At 41.6% G+C, this 27,136-nt stretch overlaps 2 protein-coding genes across 8 annotated transcripts in view; one reads left to right on the top strand and one right to left on the bottom strand.

Moving 5' to 3' along the window:
• LOC134535653 (sodium-independent sulfate anion transporter-like) overlaps nt 1-1,625 on the top strand; it is a 40,085-nt gene extending 38,460 nt beyond the window's left edge. For all 5 annotated transcript variants that reach the window (XM_063374845.1, XM_063374843.1, XM_063374844.1 and 2 more), the window contains exon 12: nt 457-1,625. In XM_063374845.1, coding sequence (XP_063230915.1) covers nt 457-524 — 68 coding nt within the window. In that variant the 3' untranslated portion in view covers nt 525-1,625. The remainder of the gene's footprint in view (nt 1-456) is intronic.
• A 1,531-nt stretch (nt 1,626-3,156) lies between these two features.
• The window catches only part of LOC134536095 (sodium-independent sulfate anion transporter-like), a 39,497-nt gene continuing 15,517 nt past the window's right edge, over nt 3,157-27,136 (bottom strand). For 2 of the 3 annotated variants that reach the window (XM_063375631.1, XM_063375630.1), the window contains exons 3-12: nt 25,332-25,579; nt 23,087-23,282; nt 22,235-22,455; nt 20,879-21,056; nt 19,841-20,005; nt 15,385-15,546; nt 9,805-9,945; nt 7,349-7,494; nt 5,875-6,193; nt 3,157-3,565 (exon numbers count right to left, since the gene is read on the bottom strand). In XM_063375631.1, the coding sequence (XP_063231701.1) occupies nt 3,495-3,565; nt 5,875-6,193; nt 7,349-7,494; nt 9,805-9,945; nt 15,385-15,546; nt 19,841-20,005; nt 20,879-21,056; nt 22,235-22,455; nt 23,087-23,282; nt 25,332-25,579 (1,847 nt within the window). In that variant the 3' untranslated portion in view covers nt 3,157-3,494. The remainder of the gene's footprint in view (nt 3,566-5,874; nt 6,194-7,348; nt 7,495-9,804; nt 9,946-15,384; nt 15,547-19,840; nt 20,006-20,878; nt 21,057-22,234; nt 22,456-23,086; nt 23,283-25,331; nt 25,580-27,136) is intronic. The other variant, XM_063375632.1, reaches the window with a different exon arrangement.

Genomic DNA, 27,136 nt, shown 5'->3' with positions numbered 1-27,136 from the left:
ATAAAATGAAGTGATTAGATTTATAGTGAAAGCCCTTTGAGTAATAGAAATGACAAGAAAATGGTGACTTGAGGGACCCGAGTCTCAGATGCAGTGGCGTAGCCAGGATTTGTGTATGGGGGGTGTTAAGAAGCATGACTCCCCCCCGTATTAAAGAGGATTTTAAGGTGTAAAATAGTGCTATTTTAGCAGTTTTCGGTACCTACTTAAATTTAAATATTGTAATGGTAAATTTTTTTATTAATTTTAATATGAAATTTGTTTGAGTGATGAATAAGAAATTAATTCAAGATTTGGTGCAAAAGGGGGAGGAGGGGTTGAACTCCTAAATTCCCCCCCCCCCGGCTACGCCCCTGCGTCAGATGCCACGTCTTCTTCGGCGCTCACGAGACGCGTAGCTCCTTTTTTTTTTTTTTTTTTTTTTTTTTTTTAACCCCGTGGACCCTGTGGTTCCAGAGTACAACAAGTCCCTGGCGGAGACGGAGCAGGCCCAGGAGACGACCATCGCCATCAGCAGCAGCTGAGGCGGTTAGTTCCAGAGGCGCCGCTGGGCGTCCGTCGCAGCACTAGTCATCGCGGTCGCCTCGGGGTTGGCGGGTCCTCGGGGTCGGCGGGCGGGGGGAGGGAGGCGACCCCCCTCCCCCCCAACTTCCCCCCCGCGGGCCCAGGGGAGCGCCACGTCGTCGCGGAACTGAAGCGCCTCCTTCGGCGACTGCCGTCCACGGAAAGAGGGCCGCCGTGTTATTTATGTCTCGCGCGAAAATCTTCGCGCCGTCCGTCGGTGATACGTTACCACTGCGCTCAGAGCCGTCGAGAGTAACCAAAGGATTTCCAGGGGAAAAAAAATTCAATTAAATTAATTAAGAGGCCACTCCAGTGTTTCAGGGGCACTACGCAACCCGCGTTAACCTTATAAGATTCAATGCTATTTTCATTTTGCTTATAACTAATTAACTAATGTAGATTTCGAAATGATGCTTGCTTGATATGTAAGGCAACGATGCTCTCATCAAAGCCCCTTTCTTCAAAAACGTGCATAAATTATGGTTTTATACTAATCTTTACTAATATCCATAAGTGTATTGTCTAGGTTTGAACCATAATTTATGTTTCTATGAGTCTACAAGGATCTAGCAGGTTACGATTTATACATGGCTGCGAGACCGCATGGCTAAAAGGCTGCGTGGCTACGAAACTACATGGCTATGTAGCTACATGGATACAAGTCTACTCGGCTCAAAATGACTGCAAGGCTACTTAGCTACAAAACCACTTGGCTACAAATCTTCAATTCTACGAGTCTACAAGACTCCTCCAACTGCCTACGAGTCTACAAAGCTCAATCTACTCCAGCAGCATTATGTTATAAGATTACAAGACTACTTGTTTACGTAGCTACAAGTCTACGAGGCTCCCAGACATCATTACTAGGACCCAGGGATTTACCCCCCACCCCCACCCCCCTTTTTTCTCTTTTTTTTCCAACTCTACCCTCTCGACGGCTCTAGGCATGGAACATATATTGTTCATTGTATGTTACTACATGTTGTACATAAAATAACTGAGGGTTAATTTAATTATTTCTTGTGAAAAAAAAGATACATTAAATTATGAATGTTAAGAAATTTCGCAAATTCATTTTGTATTTGTTTTGATTCCCAATTATTTTATATCGTTTATTTAGAACCTTTCTTCAACCCTAAATATGTATACATAGTATATATTATTTGTTTTCTTTTCGGGTGGATACATATATGACACAAAGCGGTTTTTTTATCACAGAGGTCAAATGTTGAGTCATGTTATCTGTGCCTAATATGGCCCAGCTATGGTTTCAAATTTAATTGAACATGGGTGACGTAGCAATGTTGAGTCATGTTATCTGTGCCTAATATGGCCCACCTAATGTTTCAAATTTAATTGAACATGGGTGACGTAGCTCACATGTCACTGATGTCACACCGAATGCTAGTCCATGAAAGAAAGTACTATGTTCGCCTCTTCGTGTTCAGATAGTTGTGACTACAATATATGGTCATACTGACATTTAAAAAATAATACTAAAAATTTAATATAACTAGCTACTGTTATTTTGCATTGAGACTGTATCAATTGTACCGGTGACTAGTCAAAAACATATGACCCCGAGACAGACGATGCCAAGAGTTTTTTTTTTTTCAACTTAAGGGTAGTGGGGGGAGCAAGGGCTTCAGACCCTGCTTTTCTGGTACACACAATAATTATTGCACGCAGTACCAGTATTATGGTGCGCTGCTGCGGGACTTATCATATACTTATTTTGAATAAGTGAGAAATTATCCTACGTGTTATTTAGACAAGGGAGAGATTATGTTATGCCCTCCTATCCCACCCACAAATCCTACACCCCACCCTGCTGCTATCTCTGCAGTCGACGGCCATGTTGCACCATGTAATGACCACCATGTGATTCCAGTTTCCACTGCTATTGTCAACTGCATGCAACGGCCATGATTGATGACATCGCTGATGGTTTTAGGATCTGCTGTTAGGAAGCGCTAATGTAGCTTTGTTATACGCATATTTAAAGTTAATGAGCAGTGATGAATGTAAAGCGATTCTCAGCCATCACTCTTACTCTCGTGTTTCACATTAAATTTAAAGATGAATAAATTTAAAGATGAAGACCACTTAGGGCAACATTAGATTTGTCCTTTTTTAAAAAATTTATTTATATTCAAGTTCAGAACCAACCTTCCACCACATGTGTGAAACAAAATTAATTCTCAGGTATTTTATTGAACGATTAAGCCTACAAAATGTTTTTTTTGTCAGTCATTAGTAACCATTATTCCTAATGTCGTAATTAATGTATAAAACATCAACTACTTATAAATTGCAAATTTTCAATATAAACATTTGCAGACTGTTCAGTACTACACTGTTTCGAATAAACTTCATTAGTAGTAATTCCACTTGTCAGGTTTTTGAAGAAAAAATGTTGTCTTTATAATAACGTAATTTTGTCTGGAAGTAAAAAAGAATAATTTTAAAATAAATTCTTACCTGCATCTTAAAAAAATAATGACACGTAACTCATATCCAGCTTAAATTGAAAATAAATTATGAATAAGCAAAAACTGTCTACATATTAAAATTAAATCAAACACATGAGGGTACAAGAGACATAAAAGAGAATTTACTCAAGCGAGGCATCTCGAAGACGTTCAGAGTCTCTTGATACACCAGCAGAAACATAAAAGACACAAACTGTTGTTAGATTCAAATTTGGTGTAAGTACTGCATTGTAAACAATAAATTGCTTCAGAGGACAGTGACATTTAAGTTTTTTTTTTTTTAAATGATCTTAAACTACAACTCAAAACAATATTTGTGTGACAGAGTAGGTACTTGTGCTCAGTTTCAGTCATTAGAAACTGTGTCTATAAACAGAAGTACTTATCAACTAAGTAAGTAGTGTTCAAGTCGCGGTGCCGTGTCGCACAGTTTGATGTTCAGTCATCGCCAACAGTGATGAAGCTCATGTCTTTAATCGTCTCTGACTCGACTTGGCCCTTGTTGTAAGCTGAAACAAACAGAAACAACGTGTTTGTAGTTAGTGTTATGCAACTGTCAGGGAGGGGATTTGTCCCCAGGGGCGTAACTACACTAGTTTCCACCCGGGGCAAGAACTCATCTTGGCATCACCCCCACCATTTTTTTATCAAATGAACCAATCAAAACCCTCTCTCGACAAAACCTCATACCGCCACCATACATTAATTTCACTATTGCACTATTTAAAAATAATTGATTAAAAAATATATTTATTTGCAGTCATTTCATTTTTAGTAAACACCGCAAGTTGGATATCACACTTTTAGTACCAGCGAGTATATATTTTATCATTACACTTAACCGACACAACAACACCCTTGATCTGGCTGGCCCCTTAAATGCATGCCTCTGATGATTCGAATCTGTATCCCAACAAGTAAGGAACACACTACTGTGGACCAAAATCAGGATATCCAGACCAGAATTCGAACGCGGGTCCCCTGGAAAGGGAGTCTAGGATCTAGGCCCATGGAAAATGTGGCGGGCGACATGTTGGAACGTCGAATTACACGGACGGTCAAGATGCTGCTGTGTAAATGAGACGTGCAACATGCCACGTAAACTACACGAGCCAATCGCTTGATGGATGTCTCCAGATATGTCGCTTCTCTGTGCTTTATTTGAAAAAACTACAGAATGACCAAGCTATCTAGTAGGGTTTAACATTGAAAATTGATTAATCACAGGCAATAACAACAAAAATATTTTTTTTTCATAGTACAGTTTCTTGGTTTGCCAGTTTCTCAAATTCACAAATAAAGTTATCTTACATCAAACAATTGAGGAAATGAATGAAATTTGTTACACACGCAGACTTCTTCGGACAAGATGCCGGCGGGCAAACTGCTTCTCTATTTCAGCTGCAGTTTCTCCGTCACGCGCATATTCAACACCAATGGCTGCCCTAGATTTTGCGGGACCATGGGACTTTTACTTTTACGGGGACATAATATTTTGAAGAGAGAACTAACTGATTGGGAAGGGGAGGTCTTCTCCCGGAGATTTTGAAAAATAATAATAATATATATATTTTTTAAACAAGCAAATCTGAAACTTCAACTTCAACAATGGTTTTACTCATTCATCTTTTAAAAAAATGTTATATTTTTTCTAATAAATTATCCTCTGGTTATTTTTATAAAAAAAAGACCTAACAGTCAAATTCTGGTAAAATCGCGTAATTATAGGACATATTAAAGTTTTTCTAATACGATATCTTGAATTTAAATAGGTATTGCTCAGTGCTTTAAATAATGCATGATAAAAACACGTTTATTTATGTTTTCTTTTACCGTTGATGTCCAGGACAACAGAAAAACAAGGGAAATTAAAAATGTAATCGCTCATCGCAGGGCCCGGGGCGATTGCCCCTGTTGCGTTCCACCCATCTGATTGGCTGACAACGCCGTCACGTGAGCGAGTAACACGCGGCCAAGATACTGCTGAATGACCGAGCGAGGTGTTCCGATCGCTTGGAGCAGGCTCCAAGGGTTCCCTAGCCCCGATGCGGAGTCGACGTGGTGAGCGACGACACAGCTCCGGTTGCTAGCCTGGACAGCTAGGAGAGGTTTGGATAGGCCTCCACCGGACCACGGGTTCACTGGGTGATTGAGGGTTCCCAGCGTGATGTGGGAGAACGGGGTAGGCGCCAGCAGTGATGATAACGTCTAAGAGCTTAGGACGCAGCCACTTGTCTGGTTAGCTGAGGGGTGATGGTGGTGTCTATGCTGCAGGGTCGCAACTAGAGTCTCTGGCAACCGGGGCATGAATGGATTCATGCGCCCCCCCCCCCCTCTTTTTTGCACATACCACACCAATAAAGCGGATGTCCAGGCGCCCTCCCGCGGAAAAATGGTGCTATTTAAGCATTTTCCATACCTACATGTAACAGTTTCTGTGCTACTGTAACTTCCATGCAAAAACTTATCAGTTACCAGTTGTAGTAGGAATAGAATTACAATGCAAGCGATTCCGGCGCCCCCCACAGCTTTGCGCCCGGGGCGTATGCCCCGCTTGCCCCCCCTTAGTTGCGGCCCTGCTATGCTGGGATGGGTAGCCTCAGCCTCTAGGCATAGCTGGATCTCTAACACCTCTCCTGCCTCGCGTATACGGAGTATTACGTATCCACGCCCATGTGGGCCTCAGGCCGGCAGGGCCACACGGCTAAGAGGGCTGGGTTAAAAGGGGGAGCAATCCCTTTGACATTCGTGACCAAGTGAGGTGTGTCGCCCGCCGCGGTCTACGTGCCCGTCTGCTACAGACCTTACTGCACCGTACCTTTGACGAGGTCGTCCAGCTCGCTCTCCTCGTAGAAGACGAGGAAGCCCTTGGGCTGGAGACCCTGGAACACGGACACCACGCTGGGCTTGAGGTTGAAGAAGAACAGCGCCTGCCTGCGCGCGGAGAAGTCGTGGATCAGGCACTCGATGACCTTGGCGGCCGTGTAGTCGGCGCTGTAGATGTGCGAGCAGTCGATGACGACGGGCAGGTTCTGCTTCATGCTGTGCTTCATCACCAGGTTGCGCATGTAGTCCACCGACGGGAAGATGAGGCAGCGGTCAGGGGTCAGGAGGAGGTACTCCACGCCCTCGCGAGTCTGCGAACACACAGGGGCGACTGAATTGTTGCTCATTGGAAGGGCAGCCCTTCAGGATTTTTCTGACAGTGGTTAGTTTGTAAAGTGACTTAACCTAACCTAACCTAACCTTACATAATCTAACCTAACCTAATCTAACCTAACCTAAACTAACCACTGTCAGAAAAATCCTGAAGGGCTGCCCATCCAAGGGGCAACAATTCAGACAACCTTTCAAAAACACCACTGTTCAGAAAAATCCTGATGGGCTGCCCATCCAAGGGGCAACAATTCAGACAACCTTTCAAAAACACCACTGTCAGAAAAATCCTGATGGGCTGCCCATCCAAGGGGCAACAATTCAGACAACCTTTCAAAAACACTACTGTAAGAAAAATCCTGATGGGCTGGCCCAGTGGCTGCCCCAGTGGTCATTTACATACATTCCCTGAAGTTCATGCAAGGGATGCACTTCCGACAGAGCTCTGCTCTCGTAATCTGCGTCGCACAAACTGATGTTAATCACTGGTGGATCCAGAGATGCCCTGAACCATTTTCAGAGCTTCTCCTAATGCCTTATCATAATTAACCAAAATCACTTAAGTACGTATTATTTTATTGCTGTTCAACAGAAAACAGAACATTTTTGACCTCAAATGGAATGTACTAAATATTTCAATCCTAAATGTACTAAAATTGTATTAGAAATTTTAATTTAGCCCTCCACACTGACCATCATTCTGGATCCACCCTTGGTGTTAATTCTGACAATCGATGATTATTCTTCTGTAATGTTAGTATGGTTAAATTACCTTCCAAACAATGGCATTTTACATGCCACTCGAGACAATACACAGAGAGTACGCTCAATTCCCAGCCTGCAGATCTCTATGAAAGACAACAAACACTCTCCCTGCATGTGGCAGGATACCGACTTGTATAAGGGAGTGTCTGATGAGGAGGCGAGGTGAAGGATGAAGGTTAAGAATGTAATAACGTCACAGTGGCTGGTGTCCATCACCAAGAGGTCGTCAGCAATTCCGATGTAGTCAACTGTCGGGAGTTAGTCGTCAGTCCAGCACCGGAACGAGGTAACGGAGACATCCGTACGAGCGCTCGCAATTAACAGGGGGAAATGAGCAGCGTTGAGCAGCAACCTCTCCCCCTGACACTCACCGCGCAGTTCTCGATGGCTATCTTGGGCCTGGCCACGTGGTACAGGATGAAGAGCACGTTTATCCCGATGCCGATGAGGATGCCGAGCTCCAGGGCCAGCACGAGGCAGGCGACGAACGTGCCGATGCCCGGGATCAGATCGCTCTCTGACGACAAAATTGGGACTCACTTGAGCCACATGGCTGACGACACAATTGGGACTCACTTGAGCCACATGGCTGACGACACAATTGGGACTCACTTGAGCCACATGGCTGACGACACAATTGGGACTCGCTTGAGCCACGTGGCTGACGACACAATTGGGACTCGCTTGAGCCACGTGGCAGACGACACAATTGGGACTCACTTGAGCCACTTGGCTGACAACACAATTGGGACTCACTTGGCCCCTTCCAGTCTTTCACGAGCCATTCTCATGCGGCAGTGTATAAAACTGAGCTCAACACTCCTTGGCATCCCAAAAGCGTTTTACGCTAGTTTCCAAAATTGTTTATTAAAACATTCAACACAAAGCATAAATCATAAATATCTCTACATTGTGTTAAAAAATTAATTTTTTTTAACAACTTCTAGGTCATTAGAGACAGTAATTCACGACACACGAAGTAACCACCCCAGCATAATCCTGGAGTGACATTAGGATGTTCCGCCCAAGATTCAAACTGAGGTCTTTTATGGTGTCTTAAGCAGGAGTCACAATGCCACGACAAACACGACACACTCAGCCGCCAATGAAATACAAGGTCGCTGTGACGTCAACACGACGAAATACGCGCCCCGACGGCCCGCAAAGAAATAGATCCTATTTCTAATTTCATCTTGGCGTGCCCCGCGAAGGAATGCCAAACATAAACCTTACCGAACTAAACTTCATAAAAATTCATCTAATTGGTAAATTTTTATGTTGAAAAACGAAATTTCGTTTTATGTTTGGGTAAACTTTCACATTTTTAGTTTCCCTTCAACTGTTTAGTAAGTTTATTTTTAAAGTTTTAGCATAGCTAACAGCGGAATTATCTTCAGACCCTTATCAACATTTCTATAGCTTGCTTCCTAGTATCTAAAATAAACTTAATCTCACTTTGTGCAATAGACGACTATGTAAGTGTTCTATTGTTATGCACTTCAACTGTGAACAGGAAATAAAAAGGGCTTAACCTGTTTTTAGCACATTACATACTGCATTTTATGGACACATTTGTCTTGGGAAGACTTGCCGACAGCCATGAATAGAGTGCGTCAGGTTTATATTGTATTGTGATCCTACGCTATTGACTCTGTCGTGCTGGAACTATGTACGACGTATAATAGGATTTGTCGTGATGTGTTCGTCATGGCTTGTGACTCCAGCTTTACGACTAGCTCCATACATTGTCAAATTACTCGTAAAAAATAAATGTTGCAAAACTAGGAGTTGATTTTTTTATTTGGAAATTCAGCTTTGGATGCAGATTTTTTGATCTGGCTCATGCCACGTTCACACTTTCAGTCAGTATAAAGATCCTTGTAGAATTCAAACCTACTGCTGGCGATTTGTCACGAAACAATAAATAAATAAAAACATGCCGTTTCCCGCTTGAATCAGCATCGAAATGAATGATATGTTGAATCAAAAATGGAAGCCGGCAGTTAACCCCATGAAACAGACATGTCCGTCATGGCCAGCCTTTGGAATGCGTGAAGCGGACACAGCAATGACTGGTGGAAACAGAACTCCCCCCCAGAAATTGCAATGGGTGATAAAGTCATCAGTTATATTCCGCACTCGAGGAGGAGGCAAATTGTTGACGTAATATACATTTTCACAACGTTCAGATGAAATCATTTCAGAGATTATTTTCACTGTTTAGTTATATAGTGTTTTGTGAATACACCATAAATAATTTTTAAAAAATATATGTGTATTATCATTTCTCCTTCACACCTGTGCACTCTGGAAGGAAATGGTCCGAAAATTTGGAGTAAAAAAATATGCATATGCGTTCAGACGGTAATATTGTTACCAATGGCGCAACAACAAGGGGGGGGGGGGCAAGGGTATTTTGCCCCCCCCCCCCTTCTGAAACCTTGAAGTGGGGGCGAACGGGGGCAAATAAAGTGCTGTGTAATCAATTTTTAGATGATAAAACTGCTTAAATAGCACCATTTTCCACCTTGAAATACAAATTTTTCCCGGGGGAGGACCTCCGGCCCCCCGCTTCAATAGGGGGGATCGATGATTCTTTATAAAAATGTATATTGCTCCCCCTTATAAATTTAGTTGTTGCGCCTCTGATTGTTACCCTTTATACTTTCTACTCTTTGGGGCGCAAAATATGCTAAAGGTACAGTCCACTCGAACAACACCTTATCGTAACAAACACTATTACTTCTACTATCGCAACAAGAAAATAAGGCAGACAACCGGAAGAGATAGAAATATAATTTTGCTTCACTGAAATTCTCACACTCACTTTTTGTTTTCCACATGGGTATGACCACGTGTACTTCGACGACGAATATGACGGCTGCTATGATCACAGCGGCCAATGACGTCTTGGGTATGTAGAAGAAATACGGAGTGAAAAACAGCAGTGCTAGCACCACGAGTGCACCTGTAGACATGAAACAACACAAGACGAAATATTTTCAGATATCAAATTAACTTTCCTCTCCAGAAACCAAATCACAAAAACTCCACTTACAATCTAAAATAAAATTTATCATTATTGTTTAAGGTACCTAATTCTACAGTACAATCATATTGAGAATAGAAGTTGCTCTGATTCAATCACTAAAACATTTATTTTTATATATCAATTCTGCATGATCTTTCCAACCAAAAAAACCCATAAATCTTAGTTTCGATTACTTTAACAGCACCTGTCTTTGGTAAAGTGAATTTAAACTACATAACCAAAACTGTAATGTTATCAATTTGATCAAAATTATTTTAAAGTATGATTTTTTTGCTACAAAACAGACCTGTAACTGGCCAATGATGAGCTAACTCTGCCACAGCCACGTAGGTGACGTCACTGTCTGAAATTTTATCGAGCCCAGTCTGTATGCTCGTAAAATTACGTAGAATGGCGCCCTAGACCCGACACGCAAACTCTTATTAAAGATGACATTTACGAAATTTGCTAGTGAAATGACACAATTCCTCCAGATTCTAAATATTACTGGGATAAATATTTAAGTCTGGCCACCGAGTTCATAGCAGGAAACGACAACCAAAACTAGATTTGTACTTCAGAAAATGGAGCATTCTCAGCTGAATCAGAGTGAAACATTCTACTCTCAGATATTCTACACAGAACAAATATATTATTCTTACTAATTTACTAAAACCAGAAAATTTAAAAGCACACAATTCATATGTACTTGTGCAGGTACATCAAACTGACAAACATAAAGAAAAAACTTGGCTGAAAAGTCTTAATTCATTAAAATATTCCTAAACTGCTATAATTAATACATTCCTGAACGAAAATTACATGCTAAATAATTTCTACAATTTATACCTGTACAAAACAAATAGTGCACTATGAAGCTTCAATAATTAATAGTACCAAATATATTACAATGGAAAGCCAAAGTTCCGTAACACTATTTATATCTTACTCTATTCATTCAGATAAGGTGTATAATTAATTCTGTTATTTACACATGTCAAAATTAGACATTAATAAACACCTAACTAAATGGTTATAAAAAATTATATTTTTACCTACTGTGTATTTTATAATATTACTTATTCTACATAAAATTTTGTATAACTAGCTAAGAGTGAACCTATGAGTGAATTGTAAATGTGTTTCATTCCTATTGCAAGGGGAAATTATTTATTGCATACATGTCGTTAAAAGCAGGGCATATACAAAATAAAAATAAAAATTCTTAACTTTATATACATATATATATAATTTTTCAACCAAACTCTTTACAGTAAACTTTTCGATATTTAATTTTAAACACAATTTAAATGTTTCTGGATCCCTTTCTCCACATAAGTCAACCCAAGCTCAATATGTAAAAGTACATGTGTTAGTATAATTGTTCAAAAAGATCTAAATCATTGCTATTACTTAAGAAGTTACCATATGTTTTATTAAAAATAATTCTGAAGGTGTAAGCCACTGCTGAAACACTATACCCTTTGAGCCCATAAAGACTACAGCACCACTGGAATATAAAAAAAATCTTATAACTAAAATAAATCCTGTTCCTTGTTCGATTTTGAGTAAAATATTTTAAGGCTAGACACGAGATCTTACAGCAACTGGCGATCGTCTAAAAATAACAAAAACCAAATTTTACAACCTAGAAAAACAACACACAACTTACAGTTTGAAAAGAGCCAAAATTTTGCTTCGTTTCAAACAATCAACTTCTGGAACAACTGTAATCAAGGAGCAACCTTTGCCGATCTACGACTCACTCTTCAGCGCTGAAATTCGAACAGTATCGGGCACACACTGCGGGCAATAAATGATGCATATCATTTCTTCTTCTGAAAAGTACATTTTAACTTATTTGCACCTGTTATACATGCTTTGTAAAGCCTCTCCAGCACAGTAGTGTCTCGATTATTCGAATCCCAATAATTCCAAACTTCTTCAGACACTTTATCACTAGGGCCATGAAAATTTCGCGATAAGATCCCGAGAGTAGCTGGAAGTTAAAACACTGTAGCATCGTCTGTGTTTCGTGATTGGGTGAGTTACTTTGAGGTGCATGTGGATTGTTACAACAACCAATCACACTAATTCAGTGTGGAAGCAAACTCGTCCTTAGTGGCTCGTGCAAACAAGGCAACGACTTCTCTCGCAGACGGCCGCCAAACACAAGGAATAAACCGCTGGTGTGGGTATACCTTGTTGCAGTCTTGTAGGCGTTCAGATTTTTTCGCGAAAATTTCCTGCCCCTATTTATCACATTTAATACAATTTCTTGGACATACGACATTGCAGTTTTGCACTGTTTGTCATGGGAAAAAATTAATAAATGCAAAATAAATAAAAAATGAAAAAAAAATTAAAACATAAACCCACAGAAAAAAAGCCTAAATCGACTGATGTCAAACAGATAGACCCAAGGATGAACCTAAACAAGCATATTTTATGCGTTGTCCAGGTTTCGTTGTCTGTCTCTGCACTTACTGTGATTGTTGAAACTGTTTCGTCGTTGTGAGCCCACTGAGTTTGTCTGTGCTGTTATTAATTTTTTTCAACACTTAATTCCTTCAACGGAATTCTTGTGCCGTCTGATATTTAAGTTTGAATGTGTTCGTCTGTGCTATCGTCGCTGTGTCGTCCATAACACCTGTTCAAGTTCATCGTTGGGTTTATCTGTTTGACATCAGATTGACTGATTGACTGATTTAGGCTTGTTTTCTGTGGTTTATATATTTTTTTAAATGTGTTATTTTTCATTTATGAATTTTTCCCATGACAAACAGTGCAAAACCTCAATGTCGTATGTCCAAGAAATTGTATTAAATCCAATTCCCCATTGCATGAATCATTAAAAAAAAAGTATTTATCACACGGGGAAAATAATTTTGTGAAATATAAAAATATTGACAGTCTTTTTCCAGGTAAATATGACCGTTTACTCAAAAATTACAAATTTGTATCACTCGACTCTTGTCTTTAATTTCAACCTGCCTCAACCCGTTTACTTCTTTTCCCACATTTTTGTTGCGAAAGAGATGAGTAGAAAGCAGGATTAATCAATCAAAATATTGACTGCTTTTTTATCATCTTAACTGAAAATTTACATGTTGCATTAATTGCATTTGTATTACAAATTAACAGTTATCATCACCAAAAAGGTCAATAATTTGAGCACATTTACAAAAAAGGTAACTTTGGTTAATACTCAGAGGTAAAAGCAATCCTCTAAATGATATGAGGGGAGTTAAACTCTGGGTTTGGCAGATGATGATCGTGTAATCTGAGTTTCATCTCAGCTGTCACAGGTTCATAATCAAGACAGTACTGTGCATTGTTTTCAGGCCTTGCACACAAATTCCTGGAAATTTTGTAAGGTTTCAGCCAATGAGGATTATGTGTTTCATAAACAGTGAGAAGAGTTAATGAAATTTTATATAAATCTGTACCGCAAGAGCAATGTAAGGCGAGACAGACAGTCATATATGCACACAAAAAATACGTAATTGTTAGATAGGTATCATTAAAAACGTGTTCAAGTAATTATAAATTAAGTTTCTACAGAATTCAGTGTCTGAAACAGTGCTCTTATATATAAGAGTTCTATTAAAAATACTAATTACTGACTTGTAAACAGCATGAGAAACTTTAAGTAACGGCAGCTCATCTTCCCAACGCGACGAGAGAAGTGTAACTCCGATGATGACCTTGACTAGGAAGTGCACCCATGGCCCCCACAAGGGTGGGGCTGGGTGGAACCCTGGGTCCAGTCCTGTTTATTTTTATCTCAGTGCGTGAAATTAAATATACATACTCGCTGTGGTTATTATAAAGTAAAATAATTTTATAAACAAAGCTTAGTTTGGACTTATAAAATAGTAACCATAGTTGGACGGTGTTAATGTAAAAGTGGTTCAACCCACAAACATTTTCAACTGAGTAAATTGAGCTCAAAGTTGAACACACAATAACCAGGTATTGTGGCAGTGCGTTGAATGTTTTGGTCGCAAGATGGCATAGTAGTAAGGAATGTCTGCTATTTTTTTTTTTTTTTTAGCTCAATTAAAAGTGTCATTTTACCTACACAATTATTTCAATAACTTTTTTTTTTCCTTTTTGTTGGTTAACTCATTTGTGCATAACACCATCTAATTATACCCTGTATTTTCAGGTTAAATGACATTATAAAAAGAGTGTGAGTAAGAAATAACCATGCAATTGTATTGTGGCACGTGACTTTAATATTGGGTTGGAGGGGGAGGACCCCGTCTCCGATCCTGGGTCCAGGGCCCGTGATGGAATGTGAAGGGGCCATGCGTGCACCCGGAGGGTGGGGGGAAGTTTCACCAGCCCCCTGGACCTTTGAATATATATATATATATATATATATATATATATATATATATATATATACATATATATATATATATACTGTATAGAAGTCGCGAGTGGATAGGATTTACTCTACGTTTTTCAGGAGCGTATGATGAGCAGCTTGGGAACTTCACCGCTGCAGGGCGCTGCCATGACGCCCTGTATCGTCTTAGGTTGTTATTTACACGTTAGAGCGCAGCACTTGTCGCCCGCTGTCATTCCCCCGCACCCCCCAACCAAACATTCACTGCAGCTCAAGGTCGTTCAACGGGAGTTTGTGCGTCACAAAAGTGTAGGGATGAGAGGTGGGGTAGAGGGTGGGTGGAGGACAACGCATGTTTGTGGGAGGGTGTGCGGAAGGGGTGTTCGAAGAGTTCGACACTATTGCCCGCTTAGGGACCACCAACAAGTCGATGCCCTAGAGATGGTTGGCGATTGCGAGCGGTGAATTAACCAACTACCTCGAAACCGTATTAGAAATTTTAAACCTGGGCTGGCGACATCTATACAGTATATATATCAGAGGTGCCCCCCCCCCCCCAAACACTATGACTCACCCCCCCCCTAATCTAATGATGCGGCCCCCCCCCCCCGAAATTTTTTATGCCATTTTCTCAATGATTTACTTAATTATTTTATAATAATATACTTTTTTAGTATTATAATTTATCACATTTTGCATTAATTAAAACTGATTTTCTGATAATAATTTTGGTCATATCAGGTAATATTTCCATCCTGAACCGACAGATGCCAAACTGCTTCTGTTGAGGAAAGTGCGGGGTTGCCAATTTGATTTACAAGATCCCTTTCAATTATCAAAGCACCAGAAACGTATTTTCACATTAGAAGCTATAGTTATGTAAATAATATAAACATTTTTCTCGTCTTTTAACAAACCCTCCCCCCCCTGAAATTTTAATGACGCAGTCTGCGTCGTTACCCCCCCCTTGTGGGCACCCCTGTATATATTCAAAGCCTGGACGCACGGTCGCCGCTCACCTGTGTACAGTCCGGCCAGCGGCGTGCGCACCCCGCTGGAGTTCTGCACGGCGGAGCGGGACAGCGAGCCGGACCCGGGGAAGCCCTGCACGAAGGAGTTGCCGATGTTGGACACCCCCAGCGCGATCAGCTCCTGAGTGGCGTCCACCACCTGGCCGCTCGCTGCCGACAATCCAGGGGAAACACGTCATGGATGTCGCGGATTCAATGACCTCTAGGATAGCCTCCATTATCCTCTGCACATCTCAAGTAAACACGCGTGTTCATTGGGTACTGAATTGCGAGGCGTCTCCACTGGGTAGCTTGCGATTCGACGCTTATTTCGGTCGATAGTCTCTCATTGGCCCAGAGAGTTCCAGTTAAAACTGGCGAACCAATGGCAGAACCGGCAGAAATGTAGGTACACAAGTTTGAATTTCGGCCTATCACGAAATGAATCCGCGAATTTTTCCGGTCTCTAGTCATGGTTCGTTACAACGCCGAATGCCAAATTGACCGCAACGCCGACAGCTAGAAAACTGCTGTGTACCACAACGCCGAAATACAGTAACGCCGAAAAAATGTTGCTGAGGGGAGGGGGGGGGGGGGCACAGGAGCAAAATGAAAAACAACCGAATGAATTCGTGTACCTAACCTAACCTAGGCTAGCCTAACATAGCCAAACCTAGACCTAACCTTACCTAACCTAACCTTTGTGGCAGTCCTGCAATGACATTTTTCCGGCGTTAATGTATTTCGGCGTTGTGGTACACAGCAGTTTTCTAGCTATCGGCGTTGTAGTCAATTTGGCATTCGGCGTTACTGTACGTTCGGCGTTGTGGTATTTCGGCGTTGTGGTGCGTCCCCACAAATCATCCACGGGACACACGTCAGACGTGAGGCCGCTACCCCCAGCCATCCCCCAACACATTCTTTGACATGAATACTTCTTTCAAATTGCTTCCATTAGTGGGATGCATTAAAAAATAACGAATGACAACAAAATCTGGGGGATACAGTTTGGTGTTGCAGCTACACATCTATCATCTCCATCCAAAATTTAATCACACCTTTGGACGGCTAAAGGATCAAAGAATTCGTTACGCTAAGTGAGGACTGTGACGCACCGCGCGCGGTGGAGGGGGAAGCGCCGCCATTTTGAGGTCATTTTGCTGCGTTTCGAGATTTCTAATTAGTATAACTTTTGACTGGGAGCAGCTACGACGTTCGTTTGAGTTTCAATCGTCAGCTCTCTTCAAAATCTATCGATTGCATATACAAAACTTTAGTATAAAATAGTTACAGTGAATATATATGGTGTTAAAATAAACAATAGCGTATTTTATATTTTGTATAGAAACTTTACCTGTTACGTACATGTATTCACGTAAAAAAAACGGCCGTGTCCATGACACAGCCCCACCCCATTTTTTTTTTTTACTGATTTTTACTCACCAATATGGCGCACGTTTGTTTATAATTCTATCAGCTATTTTAGCCTGTTTTTATAAACGACTGTGGTTAAACTGTTCGGAAGATAATAAGATCACAGCAACACTGATCAATATCTTTATATACTGTACATACAAAGTCCTAAAAGAATCTTCATAACACAAATGTAATGATACAAGTTGAAAATTTCCTCCAGATATGCCCTCCAGTACAGGCACTGTTGATACATCTGTGAACAAACGGTCGCCATATTGGTACCTAAAGTACACTGAGATTACACTCCCCATTTGGCTTTTACCTCCACCACCTCTTCTCCTAGAAACGGATCTTATGCTGCTTCTGGGTGTGGGTGTTTCACTAATCACTAGTCATCCCCCCCTTCTCACCCTACGTCTCTCTCTCTCTCTCTCTCTCTCTCTCTCTCTTTCTCTCTCTCTCTCCAGAGACGCACCCTGGCCCCACTTACACTTATTTCGTAGCTGGCTGCCTTGAACTCACTGGCAATGGATTTTGAAATAACTCAGCCGAATACCGCCAGTAATAAACTTAAATGCATACAACATCAGGCCATTTTTCGATTCGTCATGTCGGCGATTTCTTCTTATCACGAATTATGTATAGACGCAATCCAACGAAGGTATGTTGCGTAATTGTGCCGGACCACATGTTTTATTTGATTAACAATTTTCTGCTCAAAGACGTGGCAAAAGGCGTTACGCCGAGGCGTACGAGAAACCGCTCCCATTTAACTGTGACGTAGTGCGCGTCACTGTTTGCGCTGCAGACATTCGTCTGCGTAGCTGCTTTCTAAGAATTAATGCGTGAATTTTTGACGTGATGACGTCTTATAAATCGATCAACGCCGGCTGCACGCACGAAAAAGCATGACTCATTGTCACGTTCCGCTTGAGCCGAGCGTGCAAGAACCGGCAAACCACAGTTAAAAAGTATGCAATTTTTCATCAATGTTTTCTTATGACGTTATCACGTAAAATTATCGTCCGTAAATCGACTTTACAGGCAACCCCATTTTTTTATACAACCAACTATAACTGCAAGGAGTCCAAAAACAAGTGCTGGATGGCAAAAAAATTAGCATTGCCCCCTTAGTAGATATACGATCGAATCAGTTCATATTGTTTATAATTTTTATATAAAACTTTTGTCTGAAACAATTTTTGATAAGACGAACCATTGCTGCAAGGTGTTGAAATAAACCGGGTGTAAAAAGTATAATAAAAAATATAAAATTCGAGCCACGTAAATTCGTTATTTATTATAAAACCTAAATATTTTATTTAAAAATTTCGTGTGAAATATTTTTTTATACACCAGCCATTACTGAAAGAGTTGAAAAAAATCAGAGTTGGAATAAATAAAACTTCCGTACCATGTACACTATCAAATCCATTGTTATTTGTCCTAAAATATCTAAATATTATCTAAAATGTTACTATTACTGCAAGGGGTTGAAAGACAAAGAAAAATTATAATTGTTTTAGTAGCTATAGTACTACGAAATTTTTCTAAATATATACGTTATTTGTTAAAAAAATATTAAATAATCTATTTTAAAAGTATTTATTTATTTGGAAAACTTTATATATATACATATTAGTAATTTTATGTTTGGCAACAATATTTACATACTATATTTGTCATATACGTCCATGTTGGTTTTCACAAATGCCAAAAGTTAATGTGTGCAAATGAAAAACCAAACTACAGTAACTCGTGGAATAACATCATGTCAGTGTTAAGAAGACTGCAAGTATCCGCTCTACCACTCTGGTTCTGGGGTAGAGCGCCTGCCTTGTGACTTGTAGGACCCGGGTTCGCGCCCCGGCTCCTCCAAGGCGGATTGCCCAGAGAGAATGGTGGCATTTTCTCTGGTAGGAATACAATCCCTTGTAACAAGTCAGGCTACCAAAGAAACGGTGGGTGGAACAGAAGAAATCCTTCCAGGTGGCTTCCAAATGGGGAGCCCGTTTCTTTTCTTGGGCTCCCCATGCGGTGGCCATTCCGGGGGTTTCTCCGGGGGAACGGAGTTTTGCAAAAATATTTTTTTCAGAAATATAGTAATGTTGAGTATAATAAGCTCGCCTGCCAAAACAAACTTTATAGACTGCGGTAGTGAATTTGGGTATGGCCAATAATTTTTATAGTAAGTACGTTAAAGACATTTATGCATACAGATTTTTAAATAAAATATTTATATTGGATACACAATATTTCTATATCCAATAAACTGCTCAGGTTGTTTTGTAAACTTTCTTAGCAGCTATAATGTATGTTACATCTAATATGCAAATTATTTCCGTATTTAGCCAGCTCCTGTTTAAGGTCTTGTTTGGTGAACACTTTGCGTTCACATTTAATTCTGCTTTTAAGATCTCTGCTATTATTGTTAATTGGCCCGACACTTGGATCGTGGGCGGTGTTTGGGTCGGGTTGATTTTCTGCGCGAGTTACAACAAGTAAATATTTTTTTCTTCTTATTTTTACCAATTGTTTAAGACCATCCACATGCCTGGTAATTACTTCAATTTTCTCTCAAGAGAAGCAGCACGAGGTGTTGAAAATGATGTTGAGCACAACAGCTCAAACTCAAACAGCATCTCAAATACGTAGCTACCTCGAGTAGAACACTGTCACTAGTGCAAACATAATTAGTATTTGATTCCCCAATCGAGTAGCCAACTGAGGTCGGCTTCATAAACACATAACATTCGAAAAGTCGATTCATCTGGATGTTGCGTCATGAAACTGGAAATTCCGTGATTTGGTTTATTTTACATGGTCATATTTTCATATTATTATTTTAAAACGTGGAAAAATCATATTCACCCAGAGACTCACCAAAGTACATCGTTTGAAAACGTGTTTACGACCTAATTTGTATTTTTGATCATCCGCCATCTAGCGGCTGTTAGAGAACCTCGACCAGCCCGAGTGAGTTCGTTTGGCGGCCGCGAGATGGCAGGACGACTCTAGGCGCGCGCGCCCAGCAGCGCTCGGGACTCACAGAAGGCCTTGCAGACCGCCATGTTCTCGAGCAGTCCCACGAGCGGCAGCAGGATTATCCCCCAGCCCAGTGTGGTGGCCATCTCGTAGAAGCCGACCGTGCTGTTGCCGTTGTCGTGGGCGAACGGCGGCAGCTGGAACGCAGGCAGGCCCGCGGGTATGTGACCTGCGAGCACAACCATCACACCTGTACTTCTCCCGTGATGGCACGTGGTCTTTACTGAGTTACCTATCACTAGAGACCGGAAAAATTTGCGAATTCATTTTCGCGATGAGCTAAAATACTAATAGTTATACCTCAGTGCTGCCTCCGCTATTTGCTCACAACTCACCTGGATGACTCTGGGCCAATGAGAAACACTCAAACAAAGCTGTATCGAATCACAGGCTGCTACGTTGGCACGTCTCACAAGACAGCAGCCAAAGAGTGGGTGACATTTAACCGAGTGTACGTAGAACTATGGAGTTCATCCTACAGGTCATTGAACCCGCGAATTTTTCCGGTCCCTACCTATCACGCCAGGAGAACAACTTATGTCCTAGTAACGCTGAAGACATGGGCGAGATCCTGGGCCCGCCCGCCTGGAATCAAGCCCCACACTGTGGAGGCCCGCTGGCCCACGTGCACTTGCAAAATAGTGACTATGAAAAATGTTTTGATAGTTTATGGAAATCTTTCTATGTATTTTAAATTTTTTTGAGCCCATTGCATGCATATTGGTCAAAATAAGGGCAACGTACAAGCACCTTATCCAAAGATGACCTAACAGTTAATCCCACGTGCAAAACTCTCGGGCCATTTGGGCCCCTGCTTGCAAATCCTAGAGACTTGCTTCCCTGGCTGGAGCCATTACCGATACAATAATATACACTGTACTACTGTCCTGTGGAACGCCACATCTGCAATCGCGTGCACAGAACACTACACACCTTATGTAACGAATACACACGTTTGTGGAAAATGTTTAAAAAAAATTCTGCTGCAATTTGTTCTTGATCTCGGAGTGTGAGTTTACCTGTGGTTATTTTTTAAACATACCTATGAGAATCAAAGGAGACTCGTTCTCGGTGAACGAGAAATAGCCAATGATTCCACAGACAATGACGATGATGGCGTTCCGAGATGTGCCGATGAGCCAGAGGGTCTTATTCGTTATGCGGTGGACCCAGGTTTGCTTCTCCTTCTCCTTAGGACCGATTTCCACTTTCGCCAGCAACTGCACAGTGCGCACAAGTTACTCAATTTCACATATACATTCAATTTCCACAATAAAAAAAGAGCTGAGTTGACTAAAAAAAATTGTAAAAAAAATGTTAAGCAATATGTAAGCAACAGCTTCTGGTTGGTGAGCCTTGTGGAAATTTTTCTTCTTGAGAAATATTCTTGAGTTTCTTAAAGGTGATTACTGAGTATTCTTTTTAGAATGCATTAATAAATTTTTGACAATCTAACTTGTCCGAAAAACAATCTAAGTAATTTACTTAAATGTTAATGAGTTAAATTTGATAAATTAAAAAAAATACCTATCTCTAAAAAAAAATTGTTACCAGTACCCTACTTTGAAAAATTATTGAAATTCAACTTTTAAAAATATATATCAATAAACAGTTCAAGTACATGAAAACTATGTGCGAAATGCCCCTTAAAAAAATATTAAATTTCCATTGAAACCAAGAATTCACACAAGCAGTTGAATTCTGTACAATTTTTGACTGTGTGAAAGGTCTTTACCAGCAAAACCCTAGATTCACATTCACTTATATAACTATCATGCAAGTTATGGGGATCTCTCCTCCTTTTTGATAACCCAGCCTTCATATCCTATAAGGACTTCCAGGCTGGGGCTCCCATGGGCATGGATGCGGATACGCCGCATACGCAACCAGGAAGGGCGTTAGAGCTTTTAGCTATAAACAGAGGCTGAGGCTACATCATGCAAGTTTTGAGGATCTCTCCTCCTATTTGATAACCCAGCCTTCATGCCTAACAGGATTTTAAGGCTGGGGCCCCCATGGGCATGGATGCGGATACGCCGCATACGCAACCAGGAGGGGCGTTAGAGTGTTAGCTATACACAGGGGCTGAGGCTACCCATCCCAGCATATGCACCACCTCCAGCCCCCTACCCCACTCAGCTGACCAGAAAGTTGGATGCTCCCTTAGCCCTCTGGAGTTGTCATCACTTCTGGCGCCTACCCCAGTCTCCCGCATCACACTGGGACCCCTCAATCACCCAGCGAACCCGCGATCCGGTGGAGGCCTACCCAACCTCTTCCAGCTGACCAGGCTGGTAACCGGAGCAGTTCTCGTCGCTCATCACGTCAGCACGTCATAGGGCTAGGGAACTCTGATACCTACCCCTAAAGCACATCATGCAAGAGGAGCGGGGCTGACCCTGAGCAGGAGGAGCACCACGATGCAAGACACGCCCAACACGGTGTCCCACAGGTGCACGTCGCTCGCCGCTCCGAAGATGCTCTCCCAGTTGTCGACGAACGTGCGGCCCGACGCCTCGATGCCCACCAGGTCCCTCACCTGCGACGTGATGATGATCAGCGCCCCGGCCGAGGTGAAGCCCGAGTTCACCGGGCCCGACACGAAGTCGATCATGAACCCTGCAAACCACCCACCCCAGAGCGGCCGTCGTCAGCGACGTTGTCCGGAATTTACACTTCGGCGGGGGACGCATTTCTTACTGGACTTCGCTTTTCAGTGAAGAAAATTGGAATGAAGTGACCACAAAAGAAACAGAACCTCTATTCCACATGATTTCCGAGGAGGATGGATACGAAACCTCTGTTCCATGAATTTTTGAAGTGGGATCAGGGATATACACCTAAATCTATTCCGATGAATTTCGGAGGGTGATGTGCACCGACATCTGTTCCATGAAATTTCGGTGTAGGATATACACCCAACATCCTCCCCATAGATGACAATAAATTGAAATATTGGAAACCTGATAGTTTTATTTTATATTTTGTGATGCCAAACAACCCCACCTGATGTGACACGTCCTTTGAAAATTATGATTCTTTTTTTTTTTTCCCCTTCCACCATACTTAGCTAGACATAATGCTGGTTTTCATTAGCCATTTATTTATAAGTCTTGGTCATCACAGCAAGAGCTTGAATGGATGGCCATCACTTGCCAACTTTACTTTAGGTGTGCCACTTGGAAACGTAAGCAGGTAGTTGGGCTCGGAAGCAGCGGAGGAGAGGAGAGGCATAGCGAGCGGTTCTCACCCAGGCCGAGCAGGCCCATCACCACCTCGACGCAGCCCATGAGGAAGCAGAGCAGGACCGAGTACTCGGGTGGCAGTCCCTTGGTCATCTGGAAGTTGAGCAGGGACACGAGGGCGGTCGGTCCCATCGGCACGTCCTTGCAGCTGCCCAGCACGATGTAGAGGATGCAGCCGACGAAGGACGAGTACAGCCCGTACTGTTGACCATCGCGAAAACCACCACGCAGTCAGTAAGACAGGTTACCTTCTACATACATATATCAACAACTTACCTAAAAAAAAATGGTACCTCCTCGCTATAAATTTCAAGCCACATGTGATGCCGACATATGAAATAATGTGGAGCGAGGGACACAGGTAAAGCCTGGACCAAACTGCCTGTGACCTCTCGCGTGATTATTTAACCTGCAGACATATGTGCCAATTCGGCCGTACCCCACTTGCCACTTAACTAAAATTGGAGGCAGGGAGGTCAAAAGTAAATGTGGATATAAATCGTGTCATACTCATTTTTACAGGCTACTAGCTGCAGTACCCGGCATTGCCCGGGCTGAACACAGGGTGAAGGGAACCTTTTTCGAAATCAGTTGTAGTTAGTAATTGTCTTCTTAACTTGAATGTCAAGTGTGAAAAACAATTTATATCACTTTCAGATCCCGACACGTTGTTCTGCCAGTGTATAGTTATTTACCTTTATATATCTAAAAATTGGTGGTCTGTATGTCATCTAGACTCTATAAAGCACTATAGAAAAAAAGCTGAAAAATAAGATATTACTAATATTGAAAAGATTCCATTATCTAGCTAATGCTCGGCATTCATTTCAATGCCTCATTGAGTTTTGTTTTGTAATATGTTTGAAGTAGTTGCACATATAAAATCATCTATCCATCTCTACATTTAGGCCTATACCTCCCACTATCTCTATCTCTTCTATATATCAATATCTATAAAGATCTTTACATCTATATATCTCTTTATCAAACCCATTTCATTCTCTATACCTCGCTCTATCTCAACTTATCTCTCTGTCTCTCTCTATCTCACTATATATACATATATATCACTCTCTTTTATATTTAAATAGTGTCACGCGTGCGCACTTATACAACAAAAACAGACGAAGTACCGCTATATAAACTGAAATAAACACATTTTTTGAAACGATTCGTGCTCCAACTATTCCAAAATAGTTATACCGTCTCGGAAACCTTCATGGGCATGCGCATATCAAATCACCATAATTTCATCGCAATCAGATGAATGGTATAGGAACGCATACGGCACAAACAAACGAAAATTAAAGACATGACAAACGCATCAAACGATGGTGCGTTTAAAATTCAAGGCAACTCTATCTATTGACGAAGTTAAGAACAAAACTGTTATTAGCGCCTTTATTTTGCTAGCCGCTGTGAGCTCCACTAAGCGGGCTGGTCTCACCAAGGAGAAAAATTTGACTTTGCCAGACCTTATTATGTGTATGATTGTGTGGCAGACACAGAGAAATGACACTCACTCATTATTTGTATGTCTATGACCTATGATTTTTTTCTGTTATAAAATGAAATTATCACTTTTTAACTACCTTAGGGATGGAATTTTATATTAATATGTAGTGTATGTGTTAATCCAGGTTATGAGCTCGCCGTAGGCCAAATTTCATCCAGATCCATTCAGCCGTTCTAGTGTGTTTTAGTAACAAACATCCATCCATCCATCCATCCATTCAAACTTTTACTTTTATAATATTAGTGAGATTGCGCGTGCAACAATGGAAATTCATTTGGAGCTTATCATTCCCTTAGTCACAAAAAGCTGAACAGGTTTGTTCCTGAAGCATTTTCTCCTTTTTAAGGGTCACAAGAGCAACTATAGTTTCTGTCTATTGTCTATCAACCTCAGTGGCAGTTCTTAAACCCAGTACCTGCACCTCAAAATGTAGAACCCGAGAGTCTTATAACGCAATCCAATGCAGTATGATGGGAGGACAGAACCTAGCATAACCAGCTCGGCGCGGGAGACAATCTTCCGACGGTCAGGGATTTCCCCGCCAGGACGTTCCAGGGCGGGAACTGTGCTTTCGGCAAGCCCTCACCTCCAGGTACAGACAAACCTTGCCCTACTGTCCCTTCACCCACCACAGGTCGGCTGCATCTCACCAGCTACACCAGACTTCCACCAAAACGGAGACATAAAGCTAAGGGAGATGAATCCCGTCTTGAGAGCAACCAGTCTGAGCTAACCTGCGCGGGCAGGCCGGCGATGTTGGCGTAGGCGAGCGACTGCGGTATGACGGTGAGGCCGACCGTCAGACCCGCCACCAGGTCGCCGAAAGCATCCTGGGCGTTGTACCTCGGCAGCCAGGACAGCACCGGCAGCCGCTTGTACAGCATCTTCCTGGTGAAGGTGCTGCGCGTCTTCTTCTTGATCAGAGGCACCAGGGTCTTGAGCTGTTCGCGCGTGGTCTTGCGCTCCTTGCCGTAGCGCGCTGCTGAGCACACAAACCCCCCAAACACCACGCACTGCAGCACATGGCGAGGAAACAAATTGTGGTAATAAACCTCATCCAGTAGAGACACGAAATTACGCGTTTCTTATTTGGCTACAGTTTTGATGGCAAATATTCATTGGATCACAGGTTATGAGCCAATGACTACACCTAAAAATAAATGTATTGCTGAATCATGTGCGAACTCTGGGATATGAGATGTGGAATCATCGAATGTAAATGTGGTGTAAAAATTAAAAAGAACCTTCCAAATGTAATACAGATCTTTAATCCGGCATTCAACGGTCCAGCACCAATCGAGCAGCTTATGTTCAGAATATTTTTCGGGATGTATCCCGGCTGTTGGCCTTGACCATCAGATCGCATCACTGAGCTGTCAGCGTCTACAGTTCGCTTAGAGTTTATCTTTACCGTCGGTCTTTACTTCAGTACGGTGCTCAGGCACAGATTACATTTGACGTTTCATGGGTACATTACATTAATTGATTTTTGTACGAAGACCAACCTCATATGTATTTCCTTTTTCTTTGTATAGAGCAACTTATTTTAAATGCTATTTTACTGAATATTTATTATTCTTTGGTGTTCCCGTTAATGCTTCATTGGCATTCGATATACAGGAATGTGTCTGTGTATGCTAAGGTGGGATTCCTTTGACGCGACCGGCGACCGGCGACTGCGACAGCGATTGCAGTCGCAGGTCGCTGGTCGCCGGGACAGTGTTTTTACTTTGAAATGACTGAAGACTGTTTATAGTGCGTTTGCTTTGTAACAGCATGAATAATGACACTTAATAAAAGTGACACATTACTTCTAATATACCTTTTGGTGGTGGTGGAAGAATACGATGACGATATTATATTCTCGACAATGTCGGCCAGTTTTCACGAAATAAGGAACGACCAAGCTAGTGTTATGTACAGACAACATGCTGATGACAAGAAGTTTAGAAGATTTCTTTCGTCTCGGTGTGCCGCAGTTGAACTACATATGTCATGGGTTTAGTGAAAGATGACTTGAAGGAAAACTCAACCAATTGTGTCCCATACCCTATAACAACTGACGACAAGCTGGCTTTGACACTCAGGTATGTAATTTATGTATAAAGAGTAAAATTACAATTAATTAATTTATACTAACGTTATTGTACAAAGTAAGGATGTAAAAAAAATTATGAAAATATATCAAAAATTTTCGAGTATAATTTACATCATTATGTTTCAACAATGTTGATGCATTAAAAAAAATTGTGGTGCCAATTTGACAATAAACATTGATGACACTCAGCAACACATGTCCACATGTTTGGCGCGACCGCGACCAGACCAGCTCCCAGGAGGAGTGTGGTTGGTCGCCGGTCTGAGACACCCCAGAGGAACCGACCAGACCAGCTCCCAGGAGGAGTGTGGTTGGTCGCCGGTCTGAGACACCCCAGAGGAACTACTGTTGTGCACAGTGCAGTCGCTAGGTAGCCTGGTCTTTTGTCATCAGCAGTCATGTTTTGAGTAATCCAACAACCCGACCTTTAGGGACCTCACT

This window comes from Bacillus rossius, chromosome 10 (assembly GCF_032445375.1).
Source record: "Bacillus rossius redtenbacheri isolate Brsri chromosome 10, Brsri_v3, whole genome shotgun sequence".
NCBI classification, from domain to species: Eukaryota; Metazoa; Arthropoda; class Insecta; order Phasmatodea; family Bacillidae; genus Bacillus; species Bacillus rossius.
This window is presented reverse-complemented; position numbering and strand designations above follow the sequence as displayed.